This window comes from Podarcis filfolensis (assembly GCF_964270895.1).
Source record: "Podarcis filfolensis genome assembly, chromosome: 2".
NCBI lineage: Eukaryota > Metazoa > Chordata > Lepidosauria > Squamata > Lacertidae > Podarcis > Podarcis filfolensis.
Window position 1 is genome coordinate 108547130 of NC_139605.1, and position 27802 is coordinate 108574931.

Genomic DNA, 27802 nt, shown 5'->3' on the forward strand with positions numbered 1-27802 from the left:
AATTTTCCACAGCTTAAAGCGTCAAGGCCTTATTTCTGAGCCTAGGATAAAAACCCTTCTGTTTTCACCGCCAAACCTTTCAGGGGAGCATTTGCAACAGTTTGGCACCATTTATGAGTGAATTGCATAACGTCAGAATTTTAGTGAAATCCTGACCCCCTGGGTTAAGTATTTTTTCAAAAAAAGATTTTCCGCAGCTTAAAGCGTCAAGGCCTGATTTCCTAGCCTAGGATAAAAACCCTTCTGTTTTCACCGCCCAACCTTTCTGTTATGTACTGAAGTTCTCACCCTGGGCCAGCAGGGGGATACTGTAGATAGTTATGCAAACGAAGGATCGAAAGGGGAGAATTTGCAACAGTTTGGCACCATTTTTGAGTGAATTGCATAACGTCAGATCTGAGATTATGCAATTTAGGTTAATTTATAATTAACCTAAAGTAGGTAATAAAAACCATCAGGTGTCCATGTCTCTTCTGCCACAGAGAGACGAAAAGAACAGCCAGAGCGAATAAAACTGAAGCATTTGCAGGGCAGGACTGTGCTGGTCAAGTCTGCAGCTGCTTGAGACAAAAAACCAAACCCACAAGGGAAGCAAACATATCACTGAAGGGTACCGTAGTTTTAACTCAGAGGGAGCCAATCCTTCCACCCCAACATTTTTCAGCGCAGTTTTGGTGTGAAAGAGTTCTGCCATGGGAAAAAGGTTTCCCCTTATATTTAGGAAAAGCTTGTAACAAATTTAAACCAACATTCGCATTGGGTTACTACAGGACCGCTAGGGTCGGATTTAGCTTTGATGAGGCTCTAAGCTGCTGAAGGTAATGGGGCCCTTTATATGTCCAGCTGTCCTTTGTCAACAACAAATTGTCGCTGGTTTTTTGTGTTGAATATATGCTATATGGTAATTTATGGACCTAATAAGTATCTAAAGCCATTTGTGCATAACGAAATAGGAGCCTACACAACACAAAACAGTGTTGGTGTATGTATGTTTTGTTTTATTTGTTTTTTATCTTGTATTTTGGAAATGTACAAGTTTTGTTTCCTTCAAATTGGGGAGGGGCTCCAAGACAGTGGGGCCCTAAGCTATAACTTGTTTAGCTTATACGTAAATCCGGCACTTAGGACCGCGGAGTACACAATAAAGTGTTAGAATACCCCCTAAATGAGACTATTTCCTTCTTAAAGACAGCAAATGCAGTTTTTAAATTCCCTCTGACAGGGGAAAGATTACGAGTGCGTGCACACACAAGGTTATTGGTGAGTGTGTGTGTGTGTTTAGTTTATGAACAATATCCCTCTCCACCCTTTGAGATCTCACAGCCAGTGTGGTCACTGTCAAGGGCTCTGGCAGCTGTACCTTTAACATATATCAAGCTATTCCTGGAACTTGCTTGCTTCGTTTTAACTGGCTAGTTATTTAGGACTGGAAGCTGCAGATAAAAACAAGCCCCACCCTCGAGACTCTGCGACTGACTTTCTCTTCTCCTCTGGCTTTGCTGTTTTCTGCCCTCCTGCTAAAATGGAAGCAACATGCCTAGTTGTCCTGCTCAGGTTCTGCGTCCAGATATTAGCCTTCCCTGCTTACTTGCTATGGTATCTGGGTATCTGGGAACCCCTTTGCAAGAAGTTATTCCCCTACTTCATGGCTGTGGTGACCATCTGTTATAATAAGCACATGTCTGACAAGAAAAAGGAAATGTTCAGCAACCTGAAGGACTTTGCCAGTCCCACCGGGGCCCTCACACTGTTGGAGATTGGTGCGGGAACTGGCTCCAACTTTCAGTTCTACCCCGCGGGATGCAAAATCATATGCACTGATCCGAACCCCAACTTCCAGAAGTTTCTTGACAAGAGCGTGGCTGAAAATCCACACGTGCAGGTGGAACGCTGTTTGGTGGCTCCGGCTGAGGACCTGCACCAGGTACCAGCTGCATCAGTGGATGTGGTGGTTTCAACGCTGGTGCTATGCTCTGTGAAGAGCCCCGAGCAAGTTATGAAAGAAGTTCTGCGGGTGCTGAGACCGGTAAGTAGCTCACGCCGTGGGAAGAACAAGGACAATTCACTAACTGCAGGGGCATGCTGTATTCTCAGGTGTTAGTCAATTCTATATCCGTTGGGGAATCACAAATGCAGGCAGATGGATTCGGATCCCTTGTTGTTTCTGCATAAACCAATTTGCTTCTGAGCTATTTACATTCTCACAAGTTTCAAACGTTGGAATCACTCGCTTGCTTTTCTCTCTTAACTACAGTTAGGAAGAAACAATCCCACACTCTGTGTTACTGAGGGCACCTTACACAGATCTAGACATGCCTCTTATTATTTTGTCCGTTGTTGTTGCGCACTTGTGAAAGACCAAAGCAAACTTTTAAACGTGCTTGTCTCCAACTTTGAAACTGGTAGATGGTTGGGCAGGAAGGACCAGTATACCTGAAGCAGCCTCTCCACTCCCGTCGTTCAGCCCGGACACTGAGATCCAGCTCCGAAGGCCTTCTGGCGGTTCCCTCACTGCGAGAAGTGAGATTACAGGGTACCAGGCAGAGGGCCTTCTCGGTAGTGGCAGCCACCCTGTGGAACGCCCTGCCATCAGATGTCAAGGAAACCAACAACTATATGACTTTTAGAAGACATCTGAAGGCTGTTTAGGGAAGTTTTTAATGTTTGAGGTTTTATTGTGTTTTTAATACCCTGTTGGGCAGATAAATTTATTATTATTATTATTCTCCTGAATGTTTTTGACAGCAGCAGATAGCCATAGTTTTAAAGGAGAATGCTATAAGCATAACAAAACCGTAACATCTTAACTACTTTTAAACGAGGAGATCTAAAGAGCAATCGGATTGTGCAAGAATGTGCATAAGAACATGCTTAACTTCAAGTCCCCTTTCGCAACAGCCTAGATTCAAGCTACAGGAGGGCATTTGCGACCAAGGCTATTTTAAAAGAAGTTGGAGAGGTTTTACTGCGCAGACTGTTCCAACACATAAATAAATAGTCAATTAATTTTCCGTTAGTATTTGATGTTACCCTTAAGACTTCTCTTTAACTATCGTTTCTCAGATATGGATGAATAGACAGAAAGAGGAAAGCCAAGGCTGAACTTCTTTTTTAAAACTGACCTCATTGTAAAACATTGTAAAATATGTGAAAGCCCAGAGAATTGTACAGTGCTCCCCAGACACTCAGACACTCCTATTTTCCAGGTCCTTCATTTACAGAAGCTGTGCTGGTTTTTTATTTGATCCGGGAATGTCCCACTTTTCCTTAGGATATCCCTATTTTCATTGGAGAAATGTTGGAGTGTATGGAGATCTGCAATCCCTGAATCAAAGGGATAAGTAACTATATAAGTTTTAGAAGACGTCTGAAGGCAGCCCTGTACAGGGAAGTTTTTAAATGCTTCATCTACTGGCAGAGGGTCATGTCTGCCTTATCCTAAACCTCCCGCAGCAGCACAGATTAGGAAACAGAGTTACACAGAAAGTTGTGAGTGTTGAAATTGCTACATCCCTATGGCCTTTACAACAAAATCTGGACAAATCCTTCATGGAATATTCCGATTCACTCTTTGATGCAAGGTCTGATGATGATGTAAGAGTTCATGAGGTGGGGGGTATCAGGATTTTCACTTTGAGTCAGCAAACCGCAACTGATCTGAAAGGAAAGGAATTTGAATTCTGATATATGATAATAACTGTCAATTGGCTTTGGTGACAAACAGCATTTAAACAAATCCCAATTGCTTCCTGCAAACATGTGAAAATCTTTTTGTCTTCCCACCCCTTTTAGGGTTTTTTTTTGTGTGTGTGTGGGAGCTGTAGTTTCTGTTGCTGAAAAAATATGTAAATTTTGGTTTTCAAAATGTTCCAGCTTGCAAAGCAGAATTTTATCAAGCGATGGAAATGATATATTTGTGGGAAACTGATTTTTAAGAAAGAATGGAAGTGCTTTCAGATTATATATATAATTTCCATATACTGTACAGTGGTACCTCTGGTTACGAACTTAATTCATTCCGGAGGTCCGTTCTTAACCTGAAACCGTTCTTTAACCTGAGGTACCACTTTAGCTAATGGAGCCTCCTGCTGCCGCCGCACCGTGCCGCCGCGTGATTTCTGTTCTTATCCTGGGGCAAAGCTCTTAACCCGAGGTAATACTTCCGGGTTAGTGGAATCTGTAACCTGAAGTGTATGTAACCCGAGGTGTTTGTAACCCAAGGTACCACTGTATATATATTCCACCATGAGTCATTCTGATTCCTCAAGAGCAATATATTTTAAACTAGCAGTGGTAAATTCTTAGGCTAGGGACATGATCCAGCCCAAACAGCTATTATCTTTCTCCCTACAACACCGCCAATTTGGACAGCTGCAAATTGGATGTAAATTGCCCTCTCCTCGGTCATCAGATAGTTCATTTGATGAGCCAGGAAAAGGGATAGCTCCACTTTTCAGCTGATCTGTATGGATCCATACTGACTTTTGGACCTTCTCAGCATTGGCATGCAGCTGTCAAGGGTTTGCTAAGCTTGACTGCAACCTTCAGCCAAAAAGGTTGGTTAGTTATCCCAGTTCATAATCCTAAAAGCACCCAACATAAATAAACTTTGGAATTTTGAACAGTTTACATACCAGTTCACAGTGTACTTGAATTTGCAGTTTGCACAATCAGTTATTTGAGAAACGAGCCCTTAAACTCAACCTGTTACTCATTAACATGTCCAAGGACTGAACTGCGGTCAAGTTTGACAATTTTTCACGTTGGCAAAAAGCGGTTGTGAAAAGCTCCAAAAGGATTTCTCCAAACCATAGAACCAACTCCTAGGGGCCGAGGTCCCATTGACCCCACAAATAAAATATTTGAGGGGGCCGGGAACCCACATAGGTGATGGGCAATACGATTAAAATGGAGTGTGTCTGTGTACTACTTCTTGTGGTTGATTATATGGGGAGGGGCATACCTGGCCTTCCCCAATATTTTATTCAAGTTGGCACTCCTGCTCCAAACTGAGCGAATGGGCATTAAAATGGCCAATGAAGTTCAAAGTAATCAAGTGTAGAGTGATTTGGGGGTGATAAATAAAAATAAAATCACGTATAACCTCAGGAATCCTAAATTGGTGGTAAGTGACCAGGGATGAGACTTTGCAGCCATAGCAGATAGTTTGGTGAAGATGTTGACCCAGCTTGTAGCAGCTGTGAGAAAAGGCAAATGATGGAGATGTGTAATGTTATGCTCGGAATGGAGAAAGCAGACAGAGAAATCATAGAATTGTAGAATTAGAAGGGAGCCTGAGGATCATCTAGTCCAACCCCCTACAAGGCAGGAATATGCAACTGTCCCATACAGGGATCGAACCTGCAACCTTGGTGTTCTCAGCACCATGCTCTAACCGACTGAGCAGTCTGTGTTCCTCTCATAAGACTAGAACCCCAAAGCCATCCAATGCAGCTGAATGTGGGAAGATTCAGGACAAAATTCAGGGGAACAGTGGCTGTTGCCATGAAAAGTTAACAGCACTCTGATACCATTAGCGCTGATTATGCAAAGGAATATCTGAGGAAATCCAAAGGAGAATAGAAAGTAACTTATATGCATTCATTTCTGTTTCTCCAGGGTGGCGCTTTCTACTTCCTAGAACACGTTGCAGGTGCTCCTTCCAGCTGGACTCTCTTCTGGCAGCAGATCTATGATCCAACTTGGATATGTCTGTTTGACGGGTGCCACTTGGCCAGAGAAACCTGGAACGACCTGGAAAAAGCTGGCTTCTCAGAGCTGAAGCTACGGCACATACATGCTCCTTTAAAATGGCACCCTACTAGGCCGCATATCATAGGTTATGCTGTAAAGTAGCTTGGAAATAAATTACTGAACAAAATCTCCATGCAGGTGTCTCTGGGTTGGGGTGTAGAACCTAACCGTAAGAATTATAGGACAACCCATCACTATGTCACCTATGGCCTGTGAACCTCTTGTGCAATCTGTAATTGGATACACACACATGTATGTTATTGCCAATCCATTTTTTATTTCCACTTGACAGACTGTCCAGCTATCTTCACTTTCCACAATCCAGCTGCTCCCATGCAGATGTGAACGTTGCCATAACACATAGCTTGGGCTTGCTTCATTCACTTACACGTGAGCATGCATGAACTACCATTACTATTCTCCCTGGAAGCGTCTGATCCCCATGGAGATTTAGATATCAGAAAAAGAATAGTTTGAGCTTGATATCCCACCTTTCACTCCCCTTAAGGAGTCTCCAAGTGGCTAACAATCTCCTTTCCCTTCCTCCCCCACAACAAACACTCTGTAAGGTGAGTGAGGCTGAGAGACTTCAGAGAAGTATGACTAGCCCAAGGTCACCCATCAGCTGCATGTGGAAGAGCGGGGAAGCGAACCCAGTTCACCAGATTACGAGTCCACCGCTCTTAACCACTACACCACACCATTGTCCATTACCTTAAACAGAATTTCTTTTTAATTTGGAAGATGATTGAGAGGTTCCTATCGCAGGTGCTGCCAGTGTGGTGCTTGCAGGCACATGCGTGCTAACAGAGGCCTTTCCTGAAACCCACAGAGTCCCTTCCCTGCACTTAAAGTCTACACATCACAAAACAGTGTTGGTGTATGTATGTTTTGTTTTATTTGTTTTTTATCTTATATTTTGGAAATGTACAAGTTTTGTTTCCTTCAAATTGGGGGGGGGGGGCTCCAAGACAGTGGGGCCCTAAGCTATAACTTGTTTAGCTTATACGTATATCCGGCATTTAGGACCGCGGAGTACTTCTGCAATAAAGTGTTAGAATACCCCCTAAATGAGATTATTTCCCTCTTAAAGACAGCAAATGCAGTGTTTAAGTTCCCTCTGACAGGGGCAAGGTTATTGGTGAGTGTGTGTGTGTGTGTGTGTGTGTGTGTTTAGCTTATGAACAATATCCCTCTCCACCCTTTGAGATCTCACAGCCAGTGTGGTCACTGCCAAGGGCTCTGGCACAGCGTGTTCTCCCTAACAGAGAGCACGTGTTGCGGTTGGGGAATACAAGCCACCCTGTTGTTGCTGGGCAGATTTGGATAACCCAAGTCATAATTGGTTAAATTGGGTTGCTGGGGTGTTTTGATTGTTGCCAATTCGGAGGAGGAGTCAGAGTCTTTAAATACCAGCGTTGGGCATCCTCTTGGCTCACCCTCGAGACTGCGACTGACTTTCTCTTCTCCTCTGACTTTGCTGTTTTCTGCCCTCTTGCTAACATGGAAGCAACATGCCTAGTTGTCCTGCTCAGGTTCTGCGTCCAGATATTAGCCTTCCCTGTTTACTTGCTGTGGTATCTGGGTATCTGGGAACCCCTTTGCAAGAAGTTATTCCCCTACTTCATGTCTGTGGTGACCATCTGTTATAATAAGCACATGTCTGACAAGAAAAAGGAAATGTTCAGCAACCTGAAGGACTTTGCCAGTCCCACCGGGGCCCTCACACTGTTGGAGATTGGTGCGGGAACTGGCTCCAACTTTCAGTTCTACCCCGCGGGATGCAAAATCATATGCACTGATCCGAACGCCAACTTCCAGAAGTTTCTTGACAAGAGCGTGGCTGAAAATCCACACGTGCAGGTGGAACGCTGTTTGGTGGCTCCGGCTGAGGACCTGCACCAGGTACCAGCAGCATCGGTGGATGTGGTGGTTTCAACGCTGGTGCTATGCTCTGTGAAGAGCCCCGAGCAAGTTATGAAAGAAGTTCTGCGGGTGCTGAGACCGGTAAGTAGCTCACGCCGTGGGAAGAACAAGGACAATTCACTAACTGCAGGGGCATGCTGTATTCTCGGGTGTTAGTCAATTCTATATCCATTGGGGAATCACAAATGCAGGCAGATGGATTCGGATCCCTTGTTGTTTCTGCGTAAACCAATTTGCTTCTGAGCTATTTACATTCTCACAAGTTGCAAACGTTGGAATCACTCGCTTGCTTTTCTCTCTTAACTACAGTTAGGAAGAAACAATCCCACACTCTGTGTTATTGAGGGCACCTTACACAGATCTAGACATGCCTTTTATTATTTTGTCTGTTGTTGTTGTGCACTTGTGAAAGACCAAAGCAAACTTTTAAACGTGCTTGTCTCCAACTTTGAAACTGGTAGATGGTTGGGCAGGAAGGCCCAGTATACCTGAAGCAGCATCTCCATCCCACTCATTCAGCCCAGACAACGAGGTCCAGTGCCGAGGGCCTTCTGGCGGTTCCCTCACTGCGAGAAGTGAGATTACAGGGTACCAGGCAGAGGGCCTTCTCGGTAGTGGCACCCACCCTGTGGAACGCCCTGCCATCAGATGTCAAGGAAACCAACAACTATATGCCTTTTAGAAGACGTCTGAAGGCTGTTTAGGGAAGTTTTTAATGTTTGATGTTTTATTGTGTTTTTAATACCCTGTTGGGCAGATAAATTTATTATTATTATTATTCTCCTGAATGTTTTTGACAGCAGCAGATAGCCATAGTTTTAAAGGAGAATGCTATAAGCATAACAAAACCGTAACATCTTAACTACTTTTAAACGAGGAGATTTAAAGAGCAATCGGATTGTGCAAGAATGTGCATAAGAACATGCTTAACTTCAAGTCCCCTTTCGCAACAGCCTAGATTCAAGCTACAGAAGGGCATTTGCGACCAAGGCTATTTTAAAAGAAGTTGGAGAGGTTTTACTGCGCAGACTGTTCCAACACATAAATAAATAGTCAGTTAATTTTCCGTTAGTATTTGATGTTACCCTTAAGACTTCTCTTTAACTATCGTTTCTCAGATATGGATGAATAGACAGAAAGAGGAAAGCCAAGGCTGAACTTCTTTTTTAAAACTGACCTCATTGTAAAACATTGTAAAATATGTGAAAGCCCAGAGAATTGTACAGTGCTCCCCAGACACTCAGACACTCCTATTTTCCAGGTCCTTCATTTACAGAAGCTGTGCTGGTTTTTTATTTGATCCGGGAATGTCCCGCTTTTCCTTAGGATATCCCTATTTTCATTGGAGAAATGTTGGAGTGTATGGAGATCTGCAATCCCTGAATCAAAGGGATAAGTAACTATATAAGTTTTAGAAGACGTCTGAAGGCAGCCCTGTACAGGGAAGTTTTTTAATGCTTCATCTACTGGCAGAGGGTCATGTCTGCCTTATCCTAAACCTCCCGCAGCAGCACAGATTAGGAAACAGAGTTACACAGAAAGTTGTGAGTGTTGAAATTGCTACATCCCTATGGCCTTTACAACAAAATCTGGACAAATCCTTCATGGAATATTCCGATTCACTCTTTGATGCAAGGTCTGATGATGATGTAAGAGTTCATGAGGTGGGGGGTATCAGGATTTTCACTTTGAGTCAGCAAACCGCAACTGATCTGAAAGGAAAGGAATTTGAATTCTGATATATGATAATAACTGTCAATTGGCTTTGGTGACAAACAGCATTTAAACAAATCCCAATTGCTTCCTGCAAACATGTGAAAATCTTTTTGTCTTCCCACCCCTTTTAGGTTTTTTTTGTGTGTGTGTGTGGGAGCTGTAGTTTCTGTTGCTGAAAAAATATGTAAATTTTGGTTTTCAAAATGTTCCAGCTTGCAAAGCAGAATTTTATCAAGCGATGGAAATGATATATTTGTGGGAAACTGATTTTTAAGAAAGAATGGAAGTGCTTTCAGATTATATATATAATTTCCATATACTGTACAGTGGTACCTCTGGTTACGAACTTAATTCATTCCGGAGGTCCGTTCTTAACCTGAAACCGTTCTTTAACCTGAGGTACCACTTTAGCTAATGGAGCCTCCTGCTGCCGCCGCACCGTGCCGCCGCGTGATTTCTGTTCTTATCCTGGGGCAAAGCTCTTAACCCGAGGTACTACTTCCGGGTTAGTGGAATCTGTAACCTGAAGTGTTTGTAACCCGAGGTGTTTGTAACCCAAGGTACCACTGTATATATATTCCACCATGAGTCATTCTGATTCCTCAAGAGCAATATATTTTAAACTAGCAGTGGTAAATTCTTAGGCTAGGGACATGATCCAGCCCAAACAGCTATTATCTTTCTCCCTACAACACCGCCAATTTGGACAGCTGCAAATTGGATGTAAATTGCCCTCTCCTCGGTCATCAGATAGTTCATTTGATGAGCCAGGAAAAGGGATAGCTCCACTTTTCAGCTGATCTGTATGGATCCATACTGACTTTTGGACCTTCTCAGCATTGGCATGCAGCTGTCAAGGGTTTGCTAAGCTTGACTGCAACCTTCAGCCAAAAAGGTTGGTTAGTTATCCCAGTTCATAATCCTAAAAGCACCCAACATAAATAAACTTTGGAATTTTGAACAGTTTACATACCAGTTCACAGTGTACGTGAATTTGCAGTTTGCACAATCAGTTATTTGAGAAACGAGCCCTTAAACTCAACCTGTTACTCATTAACATGTCCAAGGACTGAACTGCGGTCAAGTTTGACAATTTTTCACGTTGGCAAAAAGCGGTTGTGAAAAGTTCCAAAAGGATTTCTCCAAACCATAGAACCAACTCCTAGGGGCCGAGGTCCCATTGACCCCACAAATAAAATATTTGAGGGGGCCGGGAACCCACATAGGTGATGGGCAATACGATTAAAATGGAGTGTGTCTGTGTACTACTTCTTGTGGTTGATTATATGGGGAGAGGCATACCTGGCCTTCCCCAATATTTTATTCAAGTTGGCACTCCTGCTCCAAACTGAGCGAATGGGCATTAAAATGGCCAATGAAGTTCAAAGTAATCAAGTGTAAAGTGATTTGGGGGTGATAAATAAAAATAAAATCACGTATAACCTCAGGAATCCTAAATTGGTGATAAGTGACCAGGGATGAGACTTTGCAGCCATAGCAGATAGTTTGGTGAAGATGTTGACCCAGCTTGTAGCAGCTGTGAGAAAAGGCAAATGATGGAGATGTGTAATGTTATGCTCGGAATGGAGAAAGCAGACAGAGAAATCATAGAATTGTAGAATTAGAAGGGAGCCTGAGGATCATCTAGTCCAACCCCCTACAAGGCAGGAATATGCAGCTGTCCCATACAGGGATCGAACCTGCAACCTTGGTGTTCTCAGCACCATGCTCTAACCAACTGAGCAGTCTGTGTTCCTCTCATAAGACTAGAACCCCAAAGCCATCCAATGCAACTGAATGTTGGAAGATTCAGGATAGAATTCAGGGGAACAGTGGCTGTTGCCATGAAAAGTTAACAGCACTCTGATACCATTAGCGCTGATTATGCAAAGGAATATCTGAGGAAATCCAAAGGAGAATAGAAAGTAACTTATATGCATTCATTTCTGTTTCTCCAGGGTGGCGCTTTCTACTTCCTAGAACACGTTGCAGGTGCTGCTTCCAGCTGGACTCTCTTCTGGCAGCAGATCTATGATCCAACTTGGATATGTCTGTTTGACGGGTGCCACTTGGCCAGAGAAACCTGGAACGACCTGGAAAAAGCTGGCTTCTCAGAGCTGAAGCTACGGCACATAGATGCCCCTTTAAAATGGCCCCCTATTAGGCCGCATATCATAGGTTATACTGTAAAGTAGCTTGGAAATAAATTACTGAACAAAATCTACATGCAGGTGTCTCTGGGTTGGGGTGTAGAACCTAACCGTAAGAATTATAGGACAACCCATCACTATGTCACCTATGGCCTGTGAACCTCTTGTGCAATCTGTAATTGGATGCACACACATGTATGTTATTGCCAATCCATTTTTTATTTCCACTTGACAGACTGTCCAGCTATCTTCACTTTCCACAATCCAGCTGCTCCCATGCAGATGTGAACGTTGCCATAACACATAGCTTGGGCTTGCTTCATTCACTTACACGTGAGCATGCATGAACTACCATTACTATTCTCCCTGGAAGCGTCTGATCCCCATGGAGATTTAGATATCAGAAAAAGAAGAGTTTGGGCTTGATATCCCACCTTTCACTCCCCTTAAGGAGTCTCCAAGTGGCTAACAATCTCCTTTCCCTTCCTCCCCCACAACAAACACTCTGTAAGGTGAGTGAGGCTGAGAGACTTCAGAGAAGTATGACTAGCCCAAGGTCACCCATCAGCTGCATGTGGAAGAGCGGGGAAGCGAACCCAATTCACCAGATTACGAGTCCACCGCTCTTAACCACTACACCACACCATTGTCCATTACCTTAAACAGAATTTCTTTTTAATTTGGAAGATGATTGAGAGGTTCCTATCGCAGGTGCTGCCAGTGTGGTGCTTGCAGGCACATGCGTGCTAACAGAGGCCTTTCCTGAAACCCACGGAGTCCCTTCCCTGCACTTAAAGTCTACACATCACAAAACAGTGTTGGTGTATGTATGTTTTGTTTTATTTGTTTTTTATCTTATATTTTGGAAATGTACAAGTTTTGTTTCCTTCAAATTGGGGGGGGGGGCCTCCAAGACAGTGGGGCCCTAAGCTATAACTTGTTTAGCTTATATGTATATCCGGCATTTAGGACCGCGGAGTACTTCTGCAATAAAGTGTTAGAATACCCCCTAAATGAGATTATTTCCCTCTTAAAGACAGCAAATGCAGTGTTTAAGTTCCCTCTGACAGGGGCAAGGTTATTGGTGAGTGTGTGTGTGTGTGTGTGTGTGTGTGTGTGTGTGTTTAGCTTATGAACAATATCCCTCTCCACCCTTTGAGATCTCACAGCCAGTGTGGTCACTGCCAAGGGCTCTGGCACAGCGTGTTCTCCCTAACAGAGAGCACGTGTTGCGGTTGGGGAATACAAGCCACCCTGTTGTTGCTGGGCAGATTTGGATAACCCAAGTCATAATTGGTTAAATTGGGTTGCTGGGGTGTTTTGATTGTTGCCAATTCGGAGGAGGAGTCAGAGTCTTTAAATACCAGTGTTGGGCATCCTCTTGGCTCACCCTCGAGACTGCGACTGACTTTCTCTTCTCCTCTGACTTTGCTGTTTCCTGCCCTCTTGCTAACATGGAAGCAACATGCCTAGTTGTCCTGCTCAGGTTCTGCGTCCAGATATTAGCCTTCCCTGTTTACTTGCTGTGGTATCTGGGTATCTGGGAACCCCTTTGCAAGAAGTTATTCCCCTACTTCATGTCTGTGGCGTCCATCTGTTATAACAAGTACATGTCTGACAAGAAAAAGGAAATGTTCAGCAACCTGAAGGACTTTGCCAGTCCTACGGGGGCCCTCACACTGTTAGAGATTGGTGCGGGAACTGGCACCAACTTTCAGTTCTACCCCACGGGATGCAAAATCATATGCACTGATCCGAACCCCAACTTCCAGAAGTTTCTTGACAAGAGCGTGGCTGAAAATCCACACGTGCAGGTGGAACGCTGTTTGGTGGCTCCGGCTGAGGACCTGCACCAGGTACCAGCTGCATCGGTGGATGTGGTGGTTTCAACGACGGTGCTATGCTCTGTGAAGAGCCCCGAGCAAGTTATGAAAGAAGTTCTGCGGGTGCTGAGACCGGTAAGTAGCTCACGCCGTGGGAAGAACAAGGACAATTCACTAACTGCAGGGGCATGCTGTATTCTCAGGTGTTAGTCAATTCTATATCCGTTGGGGAATCACAAATGCAGGTAGATGGATTCGGATCCCTTGTTGTTTCTGCGTAAACCAATTTGCTTCTGAGCTATTTACATTCTCACAAGTTGCAAACGTTGGAATCACTCCCTTGCTTTTCTCTCTTAACTACAGTTAGGAAGAAACAATCCCACACTCTGTGTTATTGAGAGCACCTTACACAGATCTAGACATGCCTCTTATTATTTTGTCCATTGTTGTTGCGCACTTGTGAAAGACCAAGGCAAATTTTTAAACATGCTTGTCTCTGATGTTGAAACTGATAAGAGGGTTGGGCAGGAAGGCCCAGTATAACTGAAGCAGCCTCTCCACTCCCGTCGTTCAGCCCGGACACTGAGATCCAGCTGCGAGGGCCTTCTGGCGGTTCGCTCACTTTGAGCGGTGAAGGGAACCAGACAGAGGGCCTTCTCGGTCGTGGCGCCCACCCTGTGGAACGCCCTACCATCATATGTCAAGGAAATAAACTTTTAGAAGACATCTCAAGGCAGCCCTGTTTAGGGACGTTTTTAAATGTTTGATCTTTTATCGTGTTTTTAATATTCTGTTGGGAGCCATCCAGAGTGGCTGGGGAAACCTGTATGTATGTATGAATAAATAAATTATTATTATTATTATTCCTCCTTCTCACATTTCAGCCTCTCTGCATTTGTTTTGTGTCTATCCCCACCTGCCTTTTTAAAATAAAATAAAATAGAATGATTCATGTTTCGGAATGGCTTTTTAAACACATTATAGCCTCTCTTTCCTTTTGAAGTATAGTGAGTAAAATGTATCTGTTTCACCCACTGAGATTTCCTTGACATCTTCCATCTCTGCTTAACAATGAAACTGGCAAAGTCGGGGGCAAACTCAAAATCACCCTTGGCTAAGCTGTTAACTGACTCTAGTGACAGTTGTCATACCCTCCAACATTTATTTGATGAAAATAGGGACATCCTATTAAACAACAACAGCAGCAATTGTATTATTGGTTGCCCCAACCACTCTGGGTTGCTTTCAACATACATAAAAACATAATAAAACATAAAACATTTTTTTAAAATCCCTATACAGGGCTGCCTTCAGATGTCTTCTAAAGGTTGTATAGTTACTTATCTCCTTGGCTTGGGGGTCACATAACTCCATATCCTCCAACATTTCTCTGATGAAAATAGGGACTGAGGAAAAGCAGGACATTCCAGGATCAAATCAGAAACCGGGACGTAAATCCAGGACTCTTAGCATAGTGACATGATCCAGACCAAACAGTTATTATCTTTCTCCCTGCAACACCACCAATTTGGACAGCTTCCACAAAAAATAAAATAAGGTAGCATTAAGTGCAGAGTAGACCTATTAAAATGAATGAACCTCTCTTAGTCACCATGATTACCGTAATTTCAGTAGGTCTACTTAGTTAAATCCCTCTTAGTTAATCCCTCTCATGGATCACTGCCTTGCCGTGGCGAAGGGGCTTGAATAACTCAGAGAAGCTATGAGCTATGCCGTGCAGGGCCACCCAAGATGGACAGGTCATAGTGGAGAGTTTTGACCAAACGTGATCCACCTGGAGCAGGAACCGGCAAGCCACTCCAGTATCCCTGCCAAGAAAACTCCATGGACAAGGACAACAGGCATATAAAAGTTATGACGCTGGAAGATGAGCCCCTCAGATTGGAAGGTGTCCAACATGCTACTGAGGAAGAGCGGAGGACAAGTACAAGTAGATTCAGAGCTGATGAAGCGGCTGGGCCAAAGCCGAAAGGACGCTCAGTTGCGGATATGCCTGGAAGTGAAAGGAAAGTCCAATGCTGTAAAGAAAAATATTGCATAGGAACCTGGAATGTAAGAACCATGAACCTTGGTAAGTTGGATGTGGTCAAAAATGAGATGGCAAGAATAAATATTGACATCCTGGGCATCAGTGAACTAAAATGGACGGGAATGGGCAAATTCAGTTCGGATGACCATCACATCTACTACTGTGGGCAAGAATCCCGTAAAAGAAATGGAATGGCCCTCATAGTCAACAAAAGAGTGGCGAAAGCTGTACTGGGATGCAATCTCAAAAATGATAGAATGATCTTGATACAAATCCAAGGCAGACCTTTTAACATCACAGTAATCCAAGTTTATGCACCAACCACTGGTGCTGAAGAAACTGAAATTGACCAATTCTATGAAGACTTACAACACCTTATAGAAATGACACCAAAGAAGGATGTTCTTCTCATTATAGGGGATTGGAATGCTAAAGTAGGGAGTCAAGAGATAAAAGGAACAACTGGCAAGTTTGGCCTTGGAGTACAAAACGAAGCAGGGCAAAGGCTAATAGAGTTCTGCCAAGAGAACAAGCTGGTCATCACAAACACTCTTTTCCAACAACACAAGAGACAACTCTACACATGGACATCACCAGATGGGCAGCATCGAAATCAGATTGATTATATTCTCTGCAGCCAAAGATGGAGAAGCTCTATACAGTCAGCAAAAACAAGACCTGGAGCTGACTGTGGCTCAGATCATCAGCTTCTTATAGCAAAATTCAAGCTTAAACTGAAGAAAGTAGGAAAAACCACTGGGCTGGTAAGATACAATCTAAGTCAAATCCCTTATGAATACACAGTGAAAGTGAGGAACAGGTTTAAGGATTTAGATTTGGTAGACAGAGTGCCTGAAGAACTATGGATGGAGGCTCGTAACATTATACAAGAGGCAGCAACTAAAACCATCTCAATGAAAAGGAAATGCAAGAAAGCAAAGTGGCTGTCCAACGAGGCCTTACAAATAGCGGGGGAGAGAAGGCAAGCAAAATGCGAGGGAGATAGTGAAAGATACAGGAAATTGAATGCAGATTTCCAAAAAATAGCAAGGAGAGACAAGAAGGCCTTCTTAAATGAGCAATGCAGAGAAATAGAGGAAAACAATAGAATGGGAAAAACCAGAGATCTGTTCAAGAAAATTGGAGATATGAAAGGAACATTTCGTACAAAGATTTCCATAATAAAAGACAAAAGTGGAAAGGATCTAACAGAAGCAGAAGACATCAAGAAGAGGTGGCAAGAATACACAGAGGAACTATACCAGAAAGAAATGGATGTCTCGTATACCCCAGGTAGTGTGGTTGCTAACCTTGAGCCAGACATCCTGGAGAGTGAAGTCAAATGGGCCTTAGAAAGTACTGCTAATAACAAGGCCAGTGGAAGTGATGATATTCCAGCTGAACTATTTAAAATTTTAAAAGATGATGCTGTTATGATGCTGTTAAGGTGCTACACTCAATATGCCAGCAAATTTGGAAAACTCAGCAGTGGCCAGAGGATTGGAGAAGATCAGTCTACATCCCAATCCCAAAGAAGGGCAGTGCCAAAGAATGCTCCAACTACCGCACAATTGCACTCATTTCACACGCTAGCAAGGTTATGCTTAAAATTCTACAAGGCAGGCTTAAGCAGTATGTGGACCGAGAACTCCCAGAAGTGCAAGCTGGATTTAGAAGAGGCAGAGGAACCAGAGACCAAATTGCAAACATGCGCTGGATTATGGAGAAAGCTAGAGAGTTTCAGAAAGACATCTACTTCTGCTTCATTGACTATGCAAAGGCCTTTGACTGTGTCGACCACAGCAAACTACGGCAAGTTCTTAAAGAAATGGGAGTGCCTGATCACCTCATCTGTCTCCTGAGAAATCTCTATGTGGGACAAGAAGCTACAGTTAGAACTGGATATGGAACAACTGATTGGTTCAAAATTGGGAAAGGAATACGACAAGGCTGTATATTGTCCCCCTGCTTATTTAACTTATATGCAGAATTCATCATGCGAAAGGCTGGGCTGGATGAATCCCAAGCCGGAATTAAGATTGCTGGAAGAAACATCAACAACCTCAGATGACACAATGTGTCATATGCAGATGACACAACCTTGATGGCAGAAAGTGAGGAGGAATTAAAGAACCTTTTAATGAGGGTGAAAGAGGAAAGCGCAAAATATGGTCTGAAGCTCAACATCAAAAAAACGAAGATCATGGCCACTGGCCCCATCACCTCCTGGCAAATAGAAGGGGAAGAAATGGAGGCAGTGAGAGATTTTACTTTCTTGGGCTCCATGATCACTGCAGATGGTGACAGCAGCCACGAAATTAAAAGACGCCTGCTCCTTGGGAGAAAGGCGATGGCAAACCTAGACAGCATCTTAAAAAGCAGAGACATCACCTTACCAACAAAGATCCGTATAGTTAAAGCCATGGTTTTCCCAGTAGTGATGTATGGAAGTGAAAGCTGGACCATAAAGAAGGCTGATTGCCGACGAATTGATGCTTTTGAATTATGGTGCTGGAGGAGACTCTTGAGGGTCCCATGGACTGCAAGACGATCAAACCTACCCATTCTGAAGGAAATCAGCCCTGAGTGTTCACTGGAAGGACAGATCCTGAAGCTGAGACTCCAGTACTTTGGCCACCTCATACCAGTTCACAGTGTACTTGAATTTGAGGTTTGCACAATCAGTTATTTGAGAAAGGAGCCCTTAAGCTCAACCTGTTAATCATTAACATGTCCAACCCATAGAACCAACTCCTAGGGGCCGAGATCCCATTGACCCCACTAGTAAAATATTTGAGGGAGCCGGGAACCCCCAAAGGTGATGGGCAATACGATTAAAATGGAGTGTTTCTGTGAACTACTTCTTGTGGTTGATTATATGGGGAGAGGCATACCTGGCCTTCCTCAATATTTTATTCAAGTTGGCACTCCTGCTCCAAACTGAGCGAATGGGCATTAAAATGGCCAATGAAGTTCAAAGTAATCAAGTGTAGAGTGATTTGGGGGTGATAAATAAAAATAAAATCACGTATAACCTCAGGAATCCTAAATTGGTGATAAGTGACCAGGGATGAGACTTTGCAGCCATAGCAGATAGTTTGGTGAAGATGTTGACCCAGCTTGTAGCAGCTGTGAGAAAAGGCAAATGATGGAGATGTGTAATGTTATGCTCGGAATGGAGAAAGCAGACAGAGAAATCATAGAATTGTAGAATTAGAAGGGAGCCTGAGGATCATCTAGTCCAACCCCCTACAAGGCAGGAATATGCAGCTGTCCCATACAGGGATCGAACCTGCAACCTTGGTGTTCTCAGCACCATGCTCTAACCAACTGAGCAGTCTGTGTTCCTCTCATAAGACTAGAACCCCAAAGCCATCCAATGCAGCTGAATGTGGGAAGATTCAGGACAGAATTCAGGGGGACAGTGGCTGTTGCCATGAAAAGTTAACAGCACTCTAATACCATTAGCGCTGATTATGCAAAGGAATATCTGAGGAAATCCAAAGGAGAATAGAAAGTAACTTATATGCATCCATTTCTTTTTCTCCAGGGTGGCGCTTTCTACTTCCTAGAACACGTTGCAGGTGCTCCTTCCAGCTGGACTCTCTTCTGGCAGCAGATCTCTGATCCAACTTGGATACGTCTGTTTGACGGGTGCCACTTGGCCAGAGAAACCTGGAACGTCCTGGAAAAAGCTGGCTTCTCAGAGCTGAAGCTACGGCACATACATGCCCCTTTAAAATGGCCCCCTATTAGGCCGCATATCATAGGTTATACTGTAAAGTAGCTTGGAAATAAATTACTGAACAAGATCTCTGTGCAGGTGTCTCTGGGTTGGGGTGTAGAACCTAATCATAAGAATTATAGCACAGCCCATCACTATGTCACCTATGGCCTGTGAACCTCTTGTGCAATCTGTAATTGGATGCACACACATGTATGTTATTGCCAATCCATTTTTTATTTCCACTTGACAGACTGTCCAGCTATCTTCACTTTCCACAATCCAGCTGCTCCCATGCAGATGTGAACATTGCGATAACACATAGCTTGGGCTTGCCTCATTCACTTATACGTGAGCATGCATGAACTACCATTATTATTCTCCCTGGAAGCATCTGGTCCCCATGGAGGTTGGGATATCAGCCATTGTTGATTACCTTAAACAGAATTTCTTTTTAATTTGGAAGATGACTGAGAGGTTCCTATTGCGGGTGCTGCCAGTGTGGTGCTTGCAGGCACACGCGTGCTAACAGAGGCCTTTCCTGAAACCCACAGAGTCCCTTCCCTGCACTTAAAGCAACATTTTACTGAAGGTTAACAACAGGAAGATTGAAAGGAACTATTAGAAACTCCAGGCAGCAGAGATATGAGATGATCAGAGCCCCCCCCCCCCGAAGTTGTAGCATGGGAAGTCCCAATAAAAATTTAAAATTTGGCAGAATATTTGGACTATATGATATTTAATGTGATTTGATTGGATTGTTAATGTCAGGGAACTGTCATCGGAAGAACCGGTGGTGCAAGGGCTCCCAGAGGTTGAGAGAGACTTATCAGCGGAGGAGGGAACCAGCAGGGGAAGAGAAAGAGCTCCAAGGGAAAGCGAGTCAGAAGAATGGCTCAGAGACAATTCCAGCGAGAACAGCGAGGAGGTTTCAGGACCTCCTATAGGGACACCCACTCCTCACCGGAAATTGTCACGTAGAGAGTCCAGAAGACGTGTTTCCGTTAAGGAGCTGTTATGCTGGAAGAAATTCCGTAAACGCCCACTGTCGGATTCTGCCAGCGACTGACGAAGCCATGCTTATGGAGCTCCGTTACAGACAGTGGTTTGTGGACTTAGCCAAACACTGAGGGACTAGGAACTTTACGCACAAGCAGCTCAACATCCCATCACAGTTAAAATGGAAAATTTAATAAAAAATTATTTTTTTAAAAAAAGAGCAACATTTTACTGCAACCGGTATAACAGGTTGTGCCCACAACAGCTTATCAGGTTTGCTAATGTGCCCTCAGGCTCAGTGGCAGAGAGTGGCGTGCCAGCGCCTGTGGCTGCATGGAGGGGGTGGGTGGGATGGAGGGAAACAGGTGAGGTATATATGCCTCATGGCATCCCTGTCACCCAGGAGATCGCAGCCGCAGAGATAAGAAGAGTCGTTCCATTGTCTGAAGAGGTCACTTCCTGGTTCATATGAAGAAGTCGTCTTCAACAGAGTCCACTGATGAAAGCACACAGCTGTATTGAAACAGCACTGGGTGTTAAAATTTTGCACCCAGGGAAACCATCCCAATCCACGCCACGCCACAGCTCAGCCTCAGAAAGTTTGGTGACCCCTGTCCTGCAGCGCTGTGGTTTATTTTCGTACAGTGGTACCTCAGGTTAAGAACCTAATTTGTTCCGGAGGTCCGTTCTTAACCTGAAACTGTTCTTAACCTGAAGCACCACTTTAGCTAATGGGGCCTCCTGCTGCTGCTACGCCGCCAGAGCCCGATTTCTGTTCTCATCCTGAAGCAAAGTTCTTAACCCGAGGTAATATTTCTGGGTTAGCGGAGTCTGTAACCTGAAGTGTATGTAACCTGAAGCATATGTAACCCGAGGTACCACTGTATTCTGCTTCATCTACCTGCTTCCCCTCGCCTTTTATTTCTAATAAAGCTTCACAGTTTGACCGCTTAAGTTCGTGTAGTGACCAACCTCAGGATTCTGGAATCCCCATGTGCATGGAATTCATGCTAATTTGAATGTTGAGGACCAGCGTCGTAAGAAACCAGCACATTCTTCTTTGATCTTGGAAAGACTTGGGGAGCGTGGGCTGCTTTTACACTGTGAGCAACGTGTAAGTGAACGGTCTGGGAAATGGGGGACGCATTGGTCCCAATGTTCCAGGGCTTTAAGATGTGGGTGGGTGGGTGGAGCTGCTTTGATCTTGGAGTGGGATAAGGCAGCTGGAAGTTAGCCCCCCTTTCCCCATTACATTGTGTGCAGTTGAGGAGTGCAGGGTGCAGTTGCTAGGAGTCTTTTTTTATTCCAAATAAAAAAATGAATTGCTTTGGTGCAGCCCCAGTCCCCCCCCTCCACCTCTTGGGTTCTGGGACTGTGGGTGATGCCTAAAAATGAGGCTGGTGGTAAAAGGTAGAAAGGTAAAGGACCCCCAGACGGTTAAGATGCTGGCGTTTGTCCACAGACAGCTTTCCAGGTCATGTGGCCAGCATGGCTAAACTGCTTCTGGTGCAACGGACACCGTGACGGAAACCAGAGCGCACGGAAACGCCATTTACCTTCCCGCTGCAGCAGTACCTATTTATCTACTTGTGTTGGTGTGCTTTCGAACTGCTAAGTTGGCAGGAGCTGGGACACGGCAATGGGAGCTCACCACCATTGAGCGGATTGGAACTGCCGACCTTCCGATCGGCAAGCCCAAGAGGCTCGGTGGTTTAGACCACAGCGCCACCTGCTCCCCTTATTGGGTGGCGGTGGCAGCAACTGGTGGAGACTTAAGACTCAACTGGCAGCACTGCAGGGCTGTTGTGCAGCAGCCAGGAAAGGAAGGGGGCATGAGAGGCTCTCCCTTCTCCACACAGCCTTCTCTAACTGAACAAACTGGCAGATTTGCTGTTAAGGTTCCATTCCTCTTAAGAGTACAGTAACATATCTGCAGAACAGGAGGGTTGAGGAGCCATGGGAATGAGCATGGTGCAAGGGGAGTTTGAAAAAATAGAGGAGGAAAGAGGGGTGAAAGTGAAAAGGAGGGAACAGGAGGCATGGGACTGGGGGTGAAGGTTCAGGCAGTTACTATGAGTGTGGTCTGAGCATAAGTGGGGCTGCAGAAAAGGAGGCAGAAAAGAAGCTATGGACAGGAGGGTGAAGATGAAAACAGGTGCAAAATGGGGCTGCAGAACAGGAGGGATTATGTCTCGACAGAACGGACAATCCAGTAATTAAAGTGCCTTTGGGGGGGGTTGGGCATTGAGTTGGCGAACAGTGGGGTTAAACTGAACTTTCCTTGAAAGGTCCTTTCATCCTGATGCTACATTTGCCAAACTAGCTGGCTCATAGCAACCCTTAGCCCCAAATGACCCGCCGTTGTAACTGCACAAAAGAACTCTCCATAAAACAGGAGCAGAGGAGGTAGGTCTTCAGATCCCTGCCTGAGGGGCAAAAGGCTGCAGTGACATCAAGGGAAAGCTATGGGGAGAAATCGCAAGGCTGCTTTGAGAGAGAGAACTGTACATACTTGAGCTGAACAACTTGGATGAGTTAGAGGAGGAACAAATTGTTCCAGACCCTTCCAAGTGTCCCTATTTTCCAGGGACATTCCCAGATTTACAGAAGCCGTCCCGGTTTCTGATATGATTCCGCTTTTCCTTAGCACGTCCCTATTTCCATCGGAGAAATATTGCAGGGTATGGAGTTACGGGACCCTCGAGCCAAGGAGATAAGTAAATATACAACCTTTAGAAGGCATCTGAAGGCAGCCCTGTGTAGGGAAGTTTTTTTAATGTTTAATTAGGTTTTTATATATGTTGGAAGTGGCCCAGAGTGGCTGGGACAACCCAGCCAGATGAGCAGGGTATAAATGAGAAAAAATATTATTACTATTATTATTATTATTATTATTATTATTATTATTATTAAATAGGATGTCTGTATTTTCATCAGATAAATGTTTGAGGGTATGTTGTTCTAAACACTTAAGATTTGGCTACATGTTAATCAGTTATGTGATTATATCCTCCACAGATTTTTTTCTTAACCCCTCCCCCCAAAAAAATAAACCCTTGGGTTAAGCTGCCTCTGAATGGAAAATGCAGGTAATAATGATTTCATTATTATTATTTATACCCTGCCCATCTAGCTGGGTTTCCCCAGCCACTCTGGGAGGCTACCAACAGAATATTTAAAACATGATAAAACATCAAACATTAAAAACTTCCCTAAACAGGTGTGCCTTCATATCTCTCTGTCCCCAACTCCAGGCCCTTCCCAAGTTATTCCCCCTCACACAAATATGTACACGCTCATGTGTACATGTGTGACGGGTAAGAGAAATCTGAGTAAGCTGTGGGTTAAGCAAAAAAACAAATAAACTGCTTTTGCGCTTCAGAACGCCAGAGGAGAAAGAGTTACACAGTCACCCTCCTTCCCTTCCCTTCTGGCAGATTGCCAAAGACTGCTTTTGGCAGTCAAAACAAAAGGCTCAGGCTGAATGAGGAAGTCAGTGGTGACCCTTAGGAAGTTCCTGAACCTAGCAAGAAGTTTGCAGCTTCCTCTCTCCTCGTAAACAACCCTGTTTTGAGATCTGCACTGGAACTAAGCGATGATAGAGGAAGGAGAGCCATCCGCGTCCTAACTTTCCCAAGACAGGCTATATCGACGTTTGCACAGAATTCAAAGCTATTTCCCCTGCTTCTGGACTTCCAAGGGAAAAAGAGGGCGAAAGATCCGAGACTGGGCTAGAGGAGCTGAAATGGCAACAGCCCTGGTCTTCTGCCTCCGTCTCTGTCTCCAGCTGCTAGCCCTTCCCATATACGTGCTGTCGTACTTGGGCGTATGGCAGCCCTACTGCAAGAAGATCTTCCCGGCCTTCATGGAGAAGTTTGCACCCAGTTACAACAAGAAGATGTCAAGACAGAAACAAGAGCTGTTCCGCAACTTGTTGGAGTTTGCAGGCCCCTCGGAGCAGCTGCGGCTGCTGGAGATAGGAACCGGCACGGGCTCCAACTTCCAGTTCTTCCCGGCCAACTGCAGGGTCACCTGTACAGACCCCAACCCCCACTTTCAACGGAGTCTAGCCAAAAGCATGGCCCAGAACCAGCACCTTCAGTTTGACAGCTTCTTGGTGACCCCGGCGGAGAATCTGCAGGAGGTGGCCGATTCTTCCGTCGATGTCGTCGTTTCCACTTTGGTCCTCTGCTCCGTGCGGGACATGCAAAGTGTTCTGAGCGAAGTCTGCAGGGTCCTCAAGCCGGTGAGTATTTGAGGGGGAGAGGGCAGCAAAAGAGACATGGTGGGGTAGAGGAGTGTAGTAGGCAGCAGGCCGATGCAAAGGAAGGGAGCAGCAGGGTTCACTTGCCCCAGACCTCAAAGATGGCATGGGGGCCCTCGCCAGGGTCTCCCAAACTTACGCTGTCATGCCAATAACAAGACTCCCACCACAGACCTCAGACAAGCTCTGAACAGGCCTGGTAGGTAGCTATGTGTTACAGTGCAATTGTAAGCACGCTTATCGGGAGGTAAGCTCCATTGAACTACCGTATTTTTTGCCCTATAGGGCGCACCGCCCCATAGGACGCACCTAGGTTTTTTTTTGGGGGGGGGGAGAAATAAAGAAAAAAAATTTATTTCCCCCCCCGAGCTTCCCCCAATCCCAGCCCCGAGAACAGCCTGCTATCCGCAAGCCTAGGGAGGCCAGCGGTAAGTCGCGCAGGTCTCCCCAGGCTTCGGAATGCAGGCAGCTCTGCGCAGCCATCAGGAGGCGGGCGCGACGTGGCGCCCCGCTCCGGATGGCTGCGCAGAGCTGCGCTCCCCCCGGGACTGCAGGCAGCTCTGCGCAACCATCGGGAGGCGGGCGCGAAGTGGCGCCCCGCTCCGGATGGCTGCGCAGAGCTGCGCTCGCCCCGGGACTGCAGGCAGCTCTGCGCAGCCATCGGGAGGCGGACGCGAAGTGGCGCCGGTCTCCCGAGGGTTGCGCACCGACCCCTCTCGCTCTCCAGGCTTCAGCGAAAGCCTGCATTCGCCCCATAGGACGCACACACATTTCCCCTTCATTTTTGGAGGGGGGAAAGTGCGTCCTATAGGGCGAAAAATACGGTAAATGGGACTTTGCTTCTGAATAAACATGCCTAGGATTGCAGACCCTCCAAGTGTCCCTATTTTCCAGGGACAGTCCCAGAGTTACAGAAGCCGTCCCAGTTTCTGATTCGATCCCGGAATGTCCCACGTTTCCTTAGGAGGTCCCTATTTTCATCGGATAAATGTCGGCGGGTATGGATTTATGCGATCCCTGAGCCAAGGAAATAAGTAACTATACAGCCTTTAGAAGACATTTGTCTTACCAGACTGACCTTGTGTATGTTCCTTTTGACAAAGGCCTAAAGCTTCACTGAAGCCTGTGTCTATTTGGCATTCCTTTTGGGACCCCTGACTACGGACCCCAACCTTGTACTAAATTTCCCTGTCAGACAGAAGGGAGATTGCTAGTGGCAGGTAATCAGCCCTTGGGCTTACATGTTTGCGAATGCCCCAAGTCTAATATTCATTCAGAAGATGTATATTTTGCCTTTTGACTGAATGATCCTCAATGCAGCTTGCAACAGATTGTAATAACATACATATGTAGGAGCTCTTAGACCTTCGAACTACTGGAATATTGACATTTTCGCAGGTATTTATGCAAGGAAGAAGCAAAGCCCAAGTAGGTCGGTCAGATTTTGGGTAAAATAAATACCTGGTGAAATTGATTTTAAGGCACTGAAAGTGGTCTTATATCATGCACAAAACATCCTACACTCTTGGTTTCCCTGAAATACTTGTTGTTCAAATGGTCTCCTCCTTTCCTTTAGGGTGGAGCATTTTATTTCTTGGAACACGTGGCTGCAGACCATTCAAGCTGGTGCTACTTTTGGCAGCAAGTTCTCTTCCCAACATGGAAACTTCTCTTTGACGGATGCTGCTTAACAAGAGAGATCTGGAGTGATATTGACAAAGCAAATTTCTCAGATGTAAAGCTGCAACATATATATGTCCCCTTACACTGGACACCGATTCAGCCACATATCATTGGTTATGCTGTAAAATAATTCTCAATTCACCAGTGCAATCCAATCAGATGAACGTTTACTGAAAAATAAGTTCCACTGAGTTCAGCTCCTGTGTCAGACTGCAATACAGTAGTATGCTCAGTTACTTGGGAGAAAGCTCCACTGAACTCAGGGAATTTTTATTTCTGAGTAAACATTCTAAGGATTCTCCTTTTATATACACATTTCAAAGGAAGTTTCCTTTGAATTCAGTTCTACTTTCTAAAGTGCAGAGCAGGCTGGGAAAATCTTAGAATATATTCAACAACAGCTTGTTTAAATCAATTAACTGCAAATTAAAGCACTACTAAGACACCGTTTTAAAGTTCTCTGCATGCTTTTTTTCCTTAAAAAAAAAATGTAAACACATAGCATTGCTAACTGGCCAGAAAAAGAAATCAACCTGGCCAGCTTGTGCAGATTTGATCTGCAGAAATCAGCTGGTGAAGCTTTTACTGACAAGGCACCTAAATATTATCTGAATGGGGTGTAAATATCAGAGAATTCTCACCACTTGCTTCAAACAATTCCAGGACTGTGAGGGGCAAAGCCATGGCAGATGAACTGGTGGGGAAAGGACCTTCACTCAGTGACATAATACAGGGTGCAATCCTTGGGCTTCCTTTTGGACCCAATTGCAGGTGGCATGGGAAAAATATTGTCCAAGACCTCTGGCAGCGTAGTGAGCATGGGCAGAGTTGGACAAAAAGTCTGACCCTATATATGGCTACCTATATTAAGAAGTGAAGGTGTGTTTGTAATGTAGCTGTTACAATTTTTTGTTGATAAAACTGCTGGTAAAGGGGTTGGTACAGGAACCAGTTCAAAAGTTCCCTACTTCAGCAATAGTTAATTGATGTCAGTATTTAACTTTATCATTTTTGCTGTATGGTTGTTTTATTGCTGCAACCCACTTTGATGTATTTTTTATGACATAGCAGTACATATTTTATAGATGAAACTCTATCCCAAAGGTATTTTAACATGCCTTTAGGACTACCATATTCTACATGTTAAATATGCATTTATACCGGGGTTCTAGAAGTGGTTGATATTGACCCCCTACAGTTTAGGGGGTGAATAAAGAGCCAGGGGTTGAAAAGGGTCTAGAAGTAGGAAATCTTAATGAGGAATAGTGCAAAAGAATAATCATCATGAGCCTCTGAAATAAACAGTATGGGCATGTACCTTCCTTGCCAATGTGGAACCTTATATTTAACAAGATTTCACAATCCAACAGTATGCCAGATTTATTTTTACATTTTTGCAATTCCTGGTAATGGTGGATGATTAATAAATGTTCATGATATTCCGGTATTTCTTGACTATATTTCATATACCTACCTAAGTATATGCAGTGGGGTTGATGCCAACTTCATAAGTTCATCAAAGGGTCAATGAACTCCTAAGCGTAGGAGTTAAACATGAGAAGACATGAGCACTGAACCACTGTCATATTACAAGTGAACTCTTTATTTACTGTGTTTGCTATTGTTTAAGATAAAACTAATTTGAGAAAGAAACTTTTGCCATTTTTATGGACGTTGATTGTTTACAGATAGTTGCCTTGGTGATATTGTGTC

The 27802-nt window shown here is 44.5% G+C and overlaps 4 protein-coding genes across 7 annotated transcripts; all 4 read left to right on the forward strand.

Annotated features, from left to right (window-relative positions):
- The first annotated feature begins 367 nt into the window (after window positions 1–367).
- On the forward strand, window positions 368–5879 carry LOC310755701 (thiol S-methyltransferase TMT1A-like). Its single transcript, XM_083599043.1, has 2 exons — window positions 368–2026; window positions 5620–5879. Exons 1-2 carry the CDS (start codon window positions 1523–1525, stop codon window positions 5854–5856), a joined length of 741 nt encoding a protein of 246 aa, XP_083455169.1. The 5' UTR covers window positions 368–1522; the 3' UTR covers window positions 5857–5879.
- Window positions 5880–7176: 1297 nt separating this feature from the next.
- LOC310755692 (thiol S-methyltransferase TMT1A-like) lies at window positions 7177–11614 on the forward strand. Its single transcript, XM_083599003.1, has 2 exons — window positions 7177–7761; window positions 11355–11614. Exons 1-2 carry the CDS (start codon window positions 7258–7260, stop codon window positions 11589–11591), a joined length of 741 nt encoding a protein of 246 aa, XP_083455129.1. The 5' UTR covers window positions 7177–7257; the 3' UTR covers window positions 11592–11614.
- A 1105-nt stretch (window positions 11615–12719) lies between these two features.
- LOC310755690 (thiol S-methyltransferase TMT1A-like) lies at window positions 12720–19231 on the forward strand. Its single transcript, XM_083599000.1, has 2 exons — window positions 12720–13504; window positions 18970–19231. Exons 1-2 carry the CDS (start codon window positions 13001–13003, stop codon window positions 19204–19206), a joined length of 741 nt encoding a protein of 246 aa, XP_083455126.1. The 5' UTR covers window positions 12720–13000; the 3' UTR covers window positions 19207–19231.
- A 1915-nt stretch (window positions 19232–21146) lies between these two features.
- LOC310755693 (thiol S-methyltransferase TMT1A-like) lies at window positions 21147–27536 on the forward strand. 4 transcript variants are annotated; one of them, XM_083599004.1, is made up of 3 exons: window positions 21147–21256; window positions 23580–24388; window positions 25983–27536. In XM_083599004.1, exons 2-3 carry the CDS (start codon window positions 23888–23890, stop codon window positions 26217–26219), a joined length of 738 nt encoding a protein of 245 aa, XP_083455130.1. In that variant the 5' UTR covers window positions 21147–21256; window positions 23580–23887; the 3' UTR covers window positions 26220–27536. The 4 variants fall into 4 exon arrangements, with proteins under 4 accessions (XP_083455130.1, XP_083455131.1, XP_083455133.1 ...); XM_083599005.1 differs by having other exon boundaries at window positions 21158–21256; window positions 23525–24388; XM_083599007.1 differs by having other exon boundaries at window positions 21164–21245.
- Window positions 27537–27802: the final 266 nt, after the last annotated feature.